The 13,754-nt window shown below is 38.1% G+C and overlaps 1 protein-coding gene across 1 annotated transcript in view; it reads left to right on the top strand.

Moving 5' to 3' along the window:
* Window positions 1-981: 981 nt before the first annotated feature.
* LOC101856826 (autophagy-related protein 2 homolog A) overlaps window positions 982-13,754 on the top strand; it is a gene marked incomplete at its 5' end in the record, with an annotated part of 80,398 nt that continues 67,625 nt past the window's right edge. Inside the window, 7 exon segments of the mRNA XM_013085562.2 lie at window positions 982-1,239; window positions 2,061-2,157; window positions 2,870-3,034; window positions 3,275-3,412; window positions 4,224-4,256; window positions 6,962-7,628; window positions 11,308-11,485. Of these exon segments, the coding sequence (XP_012941016.1) occupies window positions 982-1,239; window positions 2,061-2,157; window positions 2,870-3,034; window positions 3,275-3,412; window positions 4,224-4,256; window positions 6,962-7,628; window positions 11,308-11,485 (1,536 nt within the window).

The following is a 13,754-nucleotide window of genomic DNA, read 5'->3' on the forward strand; positions in this document are numbered from 1 at the left end:
CTTCAAACTTTTTGGCATCTTCATCATCAGTGTATTCAAACTGATTATACCGCTCGAGGCTTTCAGTTCCAATGCTGTGCAGCAGGGTTGCTATTTTTATGTCATCCCCCTTTCTATGAACTTCTCTGGCAGTCATGTAATTTTCAAATCTTTGTTTCCATAGTTTCCAGTTTTGTGATAAATCCCCTTGAAACTCTAAAGGTTCAGGAGGTTTGAACTCCATTTCACTTGAGTTTTACTTCTCTTAATCTTAATAGATCTGCGTATTTGACTCTGATCGTCCTTTTGTAGGCTCAGATTTAGTTTTCCCAATTCTCCAGAATATCTAGATTGTCTGCCCTTTCTAACGAGTGAGACGACACCTTGTCTCGCACTCCCAAAGTGTTGAATGAGCTTTCAAAACTACTTGATCTCTTGGTCAAGGAAGAATATAAAACGGGAAATTCCTATAAAACATTTTAATACAGACCTATTACCATTTCTGACACCATGTTGTGTTTGTTGGGTTCTTTAGATCATTGTTTGATTCATAACAAGACGTGAGACGCACATAGGGATAACGGTAAAGAACATTGAGGCAGCCATTTCGGTAACCCAGAATGCAATAGTTTATTTCTTTAGGATTGATTACAACGTCATATCCGGATCGGTATCGATTATTATTATTATCGAATATGACACTGCACCCCCCTCCAAAAGAAAATCTCCCATGTCTCAAAGTTTTTCAGCGTGTGATAGTTTGGTTATTTAAGTTCATGACTTGAGATTGTTGAATATGCAAAGTAACAACATTTGTTCATATATGATTACTTATTTATACCAAAATTATAGTCACATTAACACTCAAGTGTAGTAAAATCTCTTTTTAAGTTCTTAACATTCAAGCTATTGCATTAGTGAGGATTAAATTTTCAGTTCTCGATATGACAAATGTGATAAAAAGAATACTGTGTCTACATTTTTACTCATCTTTTGATACAGGCCTTCAATATTGCCATGAGCTCCCCTCCCAACTCTGGCAGCTACATGACAAACTCCTCCATGACCCAGTCCTTCTACCCGGGCATGGACAGCAGCCAGCTGTTTCCTCAGGAGCAACAACAACAAAAACAGAAGACCATCTCCGTGTCTGAACGCATGCAGCAACGGATTAAATGCCGCATCCCCATCGTGAACATGGACAAGAAACAGATGCTGTTTATCCAGACAAAGAATAACGAACAGCTCTCAGGACCATCAGTGAGTGGAATGTTTTCTCAGCTTTTTTTTTTTTAACCATTTAGCACATACAGCGGTGTTGCGCAGAGTCTATTGATTAGTGTCTGGAGGGGAGTTGCACGCCATCTCAAGCGCCGAGTGCATGACACTGCGATGGTATGCATTTTTATGAGGTTTAGGAAGAATGTCAAATTAGAATTGAATTAAAATCAGGCTACAAAGTGACAGTAAAGTTGTTCTTTTTTTTTCAAGGTTTTGAATGATTGAATTAACCCAGAAATAGTGTGCGCATGAATTTTTAAAGCAAATATGATGAAATGGAGAGTGAGATGGAATTGAAACGTAGACAAATCCAAAGAGACTTTGAAAATACATAAAAATTCAGCCTGGGAAGTGATCTAGACCAAACAAAGACAGGTTGAAAATTCATTTCTCAGTCTATGGGAATGTATTTTAAGTCACAGGAAGAGTTGGTTATTTTTTAATATGACGAAATAGCTTGGTAATGCATGAAAACCAGATTGTCACTACTATAATAGGAGAAGAATTAACTTGCCAGCAAAGGAACCTGGCTCTTTAGAAGCAGTATTCTTTTCTGTCGAGTTTTTCTAATGATATCTGGTCTTATTTGCTTTCCTTTGTGGATGGCTGGCAGTTACTCTGGTGTGGTTTGCCCCTTCTTTTCTGTTAAATGTCTATCATTTAAAAAAAATTAACTTTTCTTTTTATGTTATTCTTTTAGAAACCTCTTCTTTTTGGCACTTTTATGGCCTAATTTTGTTGCCAGTGCCATAAACCTCGTATTGAAACTGAAAACTTAACTTTGTCCTTATTACCAACAGGTCGATGTGACTTGGACAATGGAGACCCTCCACGTGCTTCTGTCTCCCAAACTTCTGGGACTTTTAACTGAGATGCTTGGCTCCAAAAAGTCTACAGGTATCTTGTTCTTTATTTTTAAATCTTTAACGATATTGAGGTCAGTAAGAATTCTCCCTTATACGAGGTTTATCTTACGCTTGGACTGCTAAATAATAGTAATTGCAAGAGTGCTATTATTTTACTTTACACTTGTCCAAATTGCTGGCCATATTGTTGGAAAGTTGTTTGGTTGTTTTTTTTGGTGGGGACATTTTCTCTTTAAATGTAAGTGTTGAACCTGTGCACACTTTACTCTTGTCTTATTTCATTTAGCTTAATTTAGCTGGTCTTGTCAAAGTAAGCATATATTAATGGTAATAGGTATTTGTTTCACGACACAGTGGAACCAGGCACTTGTCAATTTTTGGGCCTGTGGAGTTATTGGTATCATCTTAAAATTTGTTCTCTTGCCTTTCTGTCGATGAAAAAATGTCCCTCTATTTTGAAAACGTCGATATATTTGCGATTCAAGGAGGTCAGGGTCGCCTCGTTTCAGAGGTAAAATTATCGAGAAAATAGGCGCCAAAGTTTGGTCACTTCCATAGCTTGAGAGTCCTTGGAAACTGCAAATTTACATGTTTGTGCCTTTAATCAACATTCTTCAGATCTTGGTTGGGGTATACACTTCTCTGGAGATGATGATGGTGACTGCTAATATTATGTCAAAGGGAACTGAGTACTCAAATAATTCTTTTTGTACATAACCTTAAACTGTATCTTGCGTCACCAGGCAGGCAACAGGGTGCTGTCCAGGAGCCAATGACGTTGGAAGATTTTGCGTTCTGTCGCAAATTTGCTGAGGAAGACAGCCGCCAGAACAGTCTTGTTGATCATATCTCTGTCCCACAATTGTCAACAACAGATCACATTGAGCTGATGCATGGGGCCAGCTCAGGTCAGTTTTCACTAATGATCAATGCATCAGTTTATGTTGATGCAAAAGGTTGAAAATGCCATCGTCTCTTTTTTAAAATGTAAACAAGAAGTTTGAATTCTTATGTCAGAGCTTTCTGTATTGCATTGAGAATGTTAAGATTATTTCTATCCTATTGATATCAGTTAATCATAGTTCTTGCTCCTGTTGTATTAAGAAGATGACTTATATTTGTCATTTGAATTTTTATTGTCTTTGCAGCAAGCATGTTGTCAGATAACGATATGTTCTACTCAACTGTGGACCCCACATATAAGGGTCAGGCGACCGGCTTTGACATCAGTGACACTGCATCGGTCAGTACATTTGCTGGTCACTCCACATTCACTTCTAGTAATGGTAAGTGGTTTCAGTAGTATGAAAGAAATAAAGCTGCAAGTTAACTTCATTTTTTTGTTGTCTTTTGCTGTCCAACTTCTGCTTTAAAATATATCGACATACGTCACTGCCTAGTATTTATTTCTTCATTGAAACAAAGACTTAATTTATTACATGGTTACATGCCTTTGGAGATTTCTCTTTGCCTATTTGGGTTTTCCAAGAGTTTTACCCCAAAGTCACCTAATTCACTATTTGAAGTGTTTGAAGAACTTTTAAAATAAAGATTTTCAAATTATGTCATATGTACCAAAAGAATGAGCGGAGAGTTTTTGGACTCTAAGGTATTTGACACGAATTTCCTATTTGGCTTGGTCCTTTTGGAGATGGACATTAAATTCAGAGGTCTCACCTCCAAAATTACATAACAGTGTTGATAGGGGACTTAATAGTATGTCACGGTTGAAGAGGATATTATAAGATTTTTATCATTTATCCATGATCTGTCTTCTGTTTTAAGAACATTTTTTTCCCAACTTTCGTAAAACTTTGAGCATTCTCATTAAATAGACTGATGTAACAAAAGGATTTTTCTTTTTCCCTTTTTTGCACCGTGTGATTGTTGTACAAATAAATTTATCACTTGTAACATAATTTTAAAAAATTAGATTATGAATTCTATAGTCCACAGTAATTAGTAGAGGCAGTTCTTGGTTTCTTTGTCCATGGGTATTTATTGTCCGTTATCTGGCTGTACTGTTTGTTATCCGGTGTAAGTCTCATTTTTATTTTAGAGTGTTTGCTATAACTTGTTTTGTATTTGTATCCACAGTTAGTGGCTACTCCCATGCCAAGCGTAATAGAGGTAAGTATCAATGGCTTTTCATCTTTTTTTCTTCTTTACTCATTTTTTATATTTTTGGATCTTTGTTACCCCAGAAAAATATGTACTTTGAAGAAGAAAATGATGAATTATGATTTTAGAAAGAAAATCTTTATCAGAAAGAAACTTTTTATCCAAATCTGTCTAGAGAAATGATCAGTTTGAGAATTCTATCGGAGCATGATAAAGAAATTGATGCCAAAATCTAGCATTCTTAGAAGTGGTGCTCCAAGGTTGTGACATTTGGCATTTGAACGTGAAGATGGAGGAAAATTGAGGTATATATATTGGGTGACCATTTCATCAAGATTGATGTTCCAAAATTTGCCATCTGCCAATGGTGCGATGATGAATAAATTGAATTAAAGTGGCAGTGGCAAGGGTAACTTGCTTTTAAACTTTGCGAGCAAAGGAAAGATATGTCGGTGGCCTAGTGGTTAGGGCTACCGGACTCGTAATCGTGGGGTGGTTCGAGCTGGGGCCCGACGTTGTGTCCTTGGGAAAGGCACTTTGCACGAATTTTCCTCACTTCACCCAGGTGGGAATGGGTACCTGGCCATAGACAGCGAAAGATCTTGTCAGTATGTTAGTGTTTTAGCGCCTATAAATTGGCTGCTCGCACTGTATGCTTCCCAGGAAGTTGAGGTTGTTTCAGAATGCTCTCAGGTCTGCTGGGGTAATTATGTAATAGTATAGATTGTGAAGCACATAGAGCTTGCTGTTGAGCGGGGATTTATGCTATACAAATGCTATCTATTATTATTATTATCTATTATCTATTTGTGGTGGCCGAATTTTGCTATTCATAAGGCTTTTTAATGGCTTCATCGATCGACATGCGGTTTTCGCTAAAAGATTCTTTAACATATTCTCCAGATCATGACGCCCTTCGTTTTTTTCAGTTTTGAGACAGTTTTGCTTCTAAAAGTCAAGTTTCTATATTTCGCCAATCGCTTTGTAGGCTGACGCTTCTGTCTCTGTAATTTTAGAAAATCCGCCAGGTTTGTTTATTTCAAGTCGTACTTCCGTTTGATACCATCGCGCATTATGGCGCAATACTAAGCATTATTTCAAGTGTGCAACCCGAATAGATCTAGCCTCATATTTTCTTTTTTTACAACTGTGATCCTTTCATTTGATGCCCATCATCGCTTTTTCTGGACTCCTTTGTCTATTATATATTTGGCAACTTGGAAACACATGTGCCACTTTTCTCTCCAGATTTATTGCTCCCTTCCAGTAGAGTGTAAATATAGTAGGCCAATGACTTTCAGTTGATGTTAATGTGCCGATCTTTCCTTTCATTGAAAGGGGGCCGAGCTTGTTATTATTATTATTAGATGAAGAAATCATGCAGTTGGTTAGAGGGCGCCACTGGAAGGTCCTACTTCTTTTCTTTCCCTCTGTTATTTGTGCCTGTCTGACTATTTTTCTCTGCACTATGTGATCAGTATTGTGTCATGTGCTTCCCTTAGCTCGAGAACTTGATGAAGGAAGTAAATTGCCAAATCTTAATGAAAGAAAAAGGGTGTAATGGGTTGTTGGCAGTCTCTGAAAACAGGCTCCCAAATTCCATTTTCAACCCTCTAAAAGCACTCAATTTTAGTTGTGGCCCCTTGACCCCTGGCATAGGATTTTCAATACTTTTTTGCCATGGTTATTGGAAGCACTGTTAAATACTTTGGTCAAGAAGTCGAAAGGGGCAAAGTGAAACTGATGCTAGTTGACACAAAGAAGAGCTTAACACTTTTCCCCCCACATTAAATGTAGAGGGCCTCACCTACAAGGAAGCTGACATGGTACATCTGTGTTATTCCTGTGTCTTGGCAAAAAACCCAAACCTTTTGAAATTTTCAGCTCATTGAAAAAATTGAACGTGATGATCGCGTCTTCATCAAAGTAGGAATAAAAAAATTGAAACAAAAAATATTTTATCCAGCACTTTCATCACCTGAATTCTCGTCATCATGACGGCTCCCGTACTCATATTAGATCTACTCAACCTTTTTCAAAGACTTTCACTCTAATTGTTGTAAACAAACTGATTTGTGATCTCAAAAGCCGCACAAACCAGTCAGGAAGAAATTTATAACTTAAACAAGTGTGCTTGTCAAAGGAGATCATTGCTTCGACTTTTTTTGCTGATTTATCACACTGTCGCCAATTAGTCCTGTGAGGAAAAGTGACAACTTTTTACCATCGCTGATTGATGTCCTTTGGGGGGCAAAATGTTAAGGACCAAAAAGTTTTGAAAATACAAATTTGCTGGATTTGTTCATGCTGAGTTACAGACCTTGTGCTCTTGTTTTCTGATCGCAAGTCAGAGTAACCAAAATTTACAAATCACCTGTGCTGAACATAACATTTTGACGTTAAATATGTAAACACATATGGTGATGTTTAAGTTATGGGACGTTAAAAGAGACCGACCGAATATACGTGCCTGGTGTATGTTCCTTCGTTCTGATGCACAGTTGCAGATATTTCTAACAAGTTGACATTCTTTTGCCTTATGTAGCTATTTTTTCATAGGCTTTACTTTGAAGTTTAATAATGTCTGGTTGGGCAGTTCTGTAGTATTTCCATGATTCGCTATATTTTCATCGTTATCATGTCTTTTGTCTTTTACATCATGGACATTTTAATATGTTATCATGATCATCTCATGTTTTTGTTTTTTTTGGCAGAACGCAGTGCTAGTTTGCTTATGGAAGATCACAGCGAGGACAGCAAAGTGGTCAACTTGACCATTCCATTCTTCACTGTCACAGTTCTGATGGAGGAACCCAAATCTGACCCCTTTGCTCTCAGGTCCAGCTCCTCCCTCCACCAGCACCTTCCCTCTGTGTCTTCAGAGCAGGAACAGCCAAAGTCTTTCACCGCTGGAGACCAGTCTCCTGTAAATATCCCACCAACCTCGCCCAGGCACGCTTCTTCGCTTCCCGTGAATGTAGACTCGAAGTCTGTACCGTCACCTCCTACCCATACGTCTTTCAGTAATAAAGCGAAGGATGGACAAAAAAATAATTCTGAAAGTTCTGATGATGAGGAGGAGTTTCATGACAGTGGAGACTATTTCGAGAAATGTGTTGATGGACGTACCATTGACAGTCCACCGTGTGGGAAGGCAGACCAAGCAAAGATAGCTCCTCCCACCATTTCACATTCGGACTCAATGGCTACGTCATCGTCTGCTCAGCCTAGCCAAGTTACCCAGGAGCCCAACTCCCCTGAATGTTGCCTCAAGGTAGTGGCTGATCGGTTCTTTCTGGCTATGGCAGAACTGGAGGCTCGCTCTTCCCTCAGGGAGCTGAGAGACAAGGTCTCCCATGTCTTGCCTTTGGACCATCTTGGGTGAGTTTTAAGATAACAAAAATGTCTCATTGACTTTAAGCAAATGTTTCAAAAAGGTGACAGCAAAGTAAATAATGTATTATTGACACTCACCATGATCTCAGATTTGATCATTTCAGTATTATAGCTGCACTCGAACACATGGTCTCTGTCTCTTTCTGTTGCTCCCTTTGACCACAGTAGTATTTGTGAGTAATTTAAACTGAGAAGCCTTGTAGTAATTGATTATTATATTTTGTTCTATTGAAAAAGAATTCCGCTTGTTTCCCATTATCTGTCCTCAGAGAAAGTTGCATTTGAAAATAGCAAAAGTTGCAAGAAAAATTAACAAAAGTTGCAAGATTGTATAGCTAAAAAATATTATGGAACTATTGGAATACATTGTTGGTATGCTCTTTGCAATCAAAGTAACCGACATGAGTTTTGTTAGATCAAAATTAAAAGTTAGATATGAATGTCTACCACCCCCCTCCCCCCCAAAAAAAAGAAACCTGCATGGAGGTTGCATGGTGTACAAAACAGTTTGTGTCATGTCCTTAAACTCTCGTTGATGTTGGGCAGGTGTGATCAGCGTGGCCCCCCCCCCCCCCCACGGGACTTTTTATTTTTTTTTTTCATTCCCCCCCCCCCCCCCCCCCCCAAAAAAATCCCCTATTACTACATCATTCGCTTATAATAATAATATGACTTTTATATTGCGCAAATCACTCTTCTATGCGTTACTTTTACATAATGGTATTCATGAAAAACATGCATACTCACATGTGACAATAATTAAATACGGTACAAGCAGAACCTTTCCGGAAAAAATTACGGTGTAACTTTACATTTTACCACTTTAACCGCAACGGGGTAATCAAAATTAGACTAGATCTACTTGTTACATAGCCTAGATCCTATATCTACCAGTGTATAAAGTGCGAATGGCATATATTGTATTTGCTGCTCGAGGACCTACTGTAACGCCACAATGCAGTGCTTACCACTGTAAGTGAATAGAATCCAGTATTGTTACTCTTTTTCATGTTATTTAAAAAAAATTTATTTTGTCATAAATTATTTTCCTTGTTATTTGTTTCACCTTACAAAAGTGTAATCTTACACTTGTTGAAGACCCCCCCCCCCCTTTTTTTCTCCAGGCTTAAGATTATATTTGAACGTCCCCTTTACGGGTTTTCTGGATGAATCGATTCATATCTAGATCTACCTTTCTAGCCTAAGATTTACAGTCTTTCACACATTTTTATACTAGATCTATCTTCCTGGTGCTACGAAACAGAGCAAGCTAAGTAATCAGACGATCATGTTTACGATTGATTTACTCTAGAATCTAGATCTAGCTAGAAGATGATGCAGTCCAAGCCGGAATATTGGGGGGTCAGGTTGGTTTACTCACCAGATAGATGGTGCAAAGCAGCTATCGTGGCACAAGTCGATCGTGCCCGACTCGTTGCCTCAAAAACAAACATGATTTTTTTTTCAGGCGACGAGTCGGGCAATCATCCAGACCTGACCTGAACCGTCCCGATCCCATCCACAATGGGCGGGCACTGAGCGACTGGGTGGGCTCCCCGTAGTGCAAAAGAGTGAATTGTCCCCCTTAGCATTGTTATTTAAAGTCGTGGAAGAAAGTTTCTGTGTTTTTAAAGAAATTTTAATCTTATTTTTCCAACTTTTGCGGAAAATTGGCTAAAATTCGCTAATTCACGAAAATGGCAAAAGTTGCGTGCGCAAGTTGCGGGTTGCGGGCGCGAATTTCTCTGAGGACAGCATTATAATATTGGAGTAGATTTTACAAAAATAAATGCTCAGAAGAATCAAAGTGCCTTCTTTGATAAAATTTGTTTTTTTTCTTTTCAAAGCTTAAAAAGGTGAATAACTTTAAGTGGTAAAATATGTGGTGACATAAAGAGATTCTAAAATAAGGACAATTAATTATGTTTAAGATTATTAGTTCGGTTTTGAGAAAAATATAGGTAACAGGTGGTAAAATTTTAACCTACCTAGGTGGCAGATCATGATTTATCCAACGATGGAAATTGCCAAGTTATAATCACGAGTTTCAACAAGTGACTACTACTGGCAATTTCACAAGCAGGATCAGTCATGGTCTACCACCCTAATGAGTGTAATAGATTTTTTATACTGTACTGATATCAAGCTGACAAAATAGCTCCAGACCAACAAAGTTCAAATGACCAGTCAAGTGGTCAAGAGGACCCATCCGAGAGTCTCACTTGAAAACAAAATTTTCCTGCTCTTTGGAGTCAGAGTGAGGATTAGTAAAACTCAGGATTTTTTCTTCTATTTTTAGCCACACTAATTACATAGAATATAATAGTATCCATGTCTTCCTCCACAAAATAAACCCCAAACAAAACAACATGAACGTAAACTTAGACAAAGCAAACAGATTATGAACGATTCAAAAGGTGAAAGATTAAGAAACTTATAAGCCACGGTGTTTTAAGAATAGAAATGACTTGACTTTGATTTTAAACTTCGCAACCGAAGCAAACAAAAGGTTAGGAGTCATTTGCTTGCAAAGACTTGTTCATTGCATTTTAATACTTCACAGCACTCTGACATAGTCCCGATTCGCTATGGCGCCCGCCATTTTACTCAGTTTGGAAAAAAATTAAGACCAATGGAGAAAGGTTACTACGCATACTCTTGACTATAGCGAGACTGGGAGGCTGGTGTTAGGCACTACATTTGGGTGCATATGATGAGCGCATTTCGCAGCAAAGTTTTATTGCACAGTCTAGGAATATTATTATTATTGAAGTCTATAATTTGCTTACAGAAGGTTATAAGGTGAATTAAGTGCGCAGAGTAACTTATGCAAATTTTGATAACACAGCTGGTATTTCAGGTGTGAGATCAAGTTTTTATATTTCATATATGAAATATAAGGTTTTATTTTCCTGGAAGTGCAGTGCTGATACAGCTTCATTTATGGTATAAAAGATAATATTTTTGGACAAAAATGTAATTATATTGCATTTGATTTAAAGCTTGTAGTTATGTTAATAGTTTAGAAATGAGTTGTTGATTTTTTAAATTATTTTTTTTTTAGTTTATTTTTTTTGGAAAGATGCCACTGAGGCATTTTTTTCCTTTTTTGTGGTAATTCACATTTTTGGAACTGCTTTGTCCCCTTCCGTCAACATGGCTATGCCAAAAACATAAAGTGGTGTCGTAGTGACCACATTGATTTCTTGGCTCCTTTCATTCAGTTCTGTGGCCATGGTTACATCCCTTGGTTGATATGATGATTTGTGAAATTTTACTATTTGAGTGATATAACATGGTCTTTTCAATGACTACTTGTAAGTCTTTGAATTGTTAATGTAAATGGATATATCGGTTTCTCTGAATTATTATAATTTTGCCACAAGCAAGCTTTTAACTCCAATTGTAGTGATTGATAGCACCATAAAACATAATATGCTCAAACAAAAATAGAGCTTGTAGGCACTCGTCTGCCAGATACATCTCAAAATAAATAACTTGAATGAAATTGATGACAAAATAAATGAACCATCTGTTTAAAAAGAAAAAACCTCAAATGTATAGTGACATTGCTTCATGAGTGCATGGTTTTGAAATAAACTTGAACACTTTGCAATTAATTCTTTGACGTTTTGTGTTTTAATGCTCCTGATATTCGCCCCAGACTTCTTTCAAAGCCTGTTCAATTGAACATAAACCAGCTGAAGAAATCTTTGGAGAGCAGGCTTGAGGTCAAGGTCAGGATGGGCAAGCTGGAGGTGGTCGAGTGCCTGTTTGACCGGCTGGACAGCAGCAGCAACTTTGCGAAGCAGGTGTTGCCCAAGGTCCCACAGTACTCCATGGTGAGTGTTTGCTCTTGTGTATCCTGCTCACCCTGTATACTCTGTGGTTGGCCTCTACAACAGAGAAGTAGCAACACAAAGAGAAGTTGCAATTTTGGCGTATTCAGTCTCATAACATTGGCTATTTGCTTTCCTAATGATTACTGGGTCTTAATAGGGCATGAGCTACTCATCAAATGCAAAATTGTGTCTTCGGGTCTTTCAATTCATCATTCTGTTAGGACTTGAAACTGTTAATCATGTTAATGCGGCCTCACGTCATTGCCCTCAAAGTTTAACTGTATGACTTCTGAAAAGTCTCGTCCTGTGCCCACCCTATTTAGATACAGTACTCAGAGTGGTCATTATGTTTATCGGGGGAATAGCAGTGTATTGCATGTATGTGTGCGCCTTAATGTCTGAGTGAGTCTATGACAAGGTTGTTGTGCCAAATGGCGACATGTACCTGTTTTAATGGACTCATTGATTTCTCTGCCCTTTTTTCCTGTTTCTGTGGTTACTCTTTAAATATTCTGATGGCAGAAAGGCGGGCTCATATTTGGTTTTAGGGTGCTTTGGGGTGGTCTGCTCCTTTAATTAATTTTAAAAAATTTTTTGCTGTCCTTTGCATCTGTTACACCGTAATCCTTGGAGAGTTTTGTCCCCTCCTTTTCCGGGTAGTATTCTACAAAAGGTTAAATTATTATATTCTAAATGAATCCAAAATTCTTTTTTATATTCATGTCCAACTGAAACAAAATCCCGTCTGTAAGAAAGACTTTTCATTTAATACCTCTTTACTAAGTTATAATTGTATTTGGACTGTTCTAGTGCAGTCATTTCCAGTGCAGGAACCAAAACTTAAAACATGTATTGACATGACCTTGGAAAGTATTTGCAATCTGTACACTATTGTGCCAAAGTATGGCCTTGATGATGCAAGCTATTCATAAAATCCAAGGTTCCATTCTAATCCTCTTTCTGCCATCTACATAATTCAATATTTTTACTAAGTGTTGTGAAACCCAGTTGCATGTAAGTAAAGTGTCATTTTTTCCTGATCATTCACTATGTTTTATTTTCTTCTGGTAGGTTTTGGGTGTGTTTGTGTGTGTGTGTGTTGGGTGTGTGTGTGGTGTGTGTGTGTGTGTGTGTGTGTGTGTGTGTGTGGGGGGGGGGGGGTGTTATTGGACTCAAATAATTTGTGATTTTCTTTTTCCCAGTACAGCTCGTCAGATTTTTCTGTCTCTCCTCTTCTTGGTTTTCATTACTAAATTCAAATGCTCATTGGCATGTTCACATGCTTTGGCTTACCCTGTATGAGCATACAATTTCTACCATTTGTCTGAATGTCTCATTTTGGCAGTTAATCTGTGGCCATTAAAAAAATATGTTTACTGTCTGTCTGCTGTCTCTATCCACTGCCCCCTTTTACTCATTGATACCATTTTGAGCAAGATTTCCTTCAATGAGCTATTTTACGGACTATCTGGCGCGCGCAAGTTTTTCAATGTTTGTCATTTGCTCGCCATGTCGTATCTAATTTAATTTTGTTGCTTATTCCGTTGATGACAATGTCACTAACACACGCTGCATAAATAATGCACCGCGTTACAAGCGGGATGGTATGACAGAAAGGAAGACCAAGTCCTATTTTTCTGACACTGGTTTATGATGCCCTGTCTTTTCTTATATTCTCCTGTACTGCTTTCCCTTTTCTGGCAGCTGGTGCTTGATGTCAACTGGCATGTGATTTGCTTCTTATTTTTATCTATTTTTTTTTTTTTTTTGGTCATACAAATATCCTAGACTGTGCTGTGGAGGGTGGAAAAGGGGGGCGGTGGTGTCATTTTTATGCTGACTTGCCTTTGACATCTTCACTGCTGAGCAAAACACTTGTCGTCCAAACTGGGTAACCTATAATATGGTGATTGGGAAAAAGCTGAAAGGGGAGTTTTTCCTGGCGTATACCTGTCTCCGTTTCCAAAGAGAAGATGTCTGTTAACGTGATTTAGGTCGCTCTTAACAATGGATGTTTTTCGTCTTTTTATCAAACGTTTACGGCTCAGCAGTGAAAGAGTAATGTTCGATACATCATTTATCCTCTGGCTGACTTTTGGCTTACCCATGTGGAGATCCACTACATCCTTACGGAATGTAGCCACCTAGGCAGGGTATACTCTGATGCTTGTGGCTTGAGTTCAGTGCTGATTTCACATTCGGTCACCTCCCTTTTTCATCTCTCTCTCTCTCTCTCTCTCTCTCTCTCTCTCTCTCTCTCTCTCTCTCT

Source organism: Aplysia californica, unplaced genomic scaffold (genome assembly GCF_000002075.1).
Source record: "Aplysia californica isolate F4 #8 unplaced genomic scaffold, AplCal3.0 scaffold00387, whole genome shotgun sequence".
Lineage (NCBI taxonomy): Eukaryota > Metazoa > Mollusca > Gastropoda > Aplysiida > Aplysiidae > Aplysia > Aplysia californica.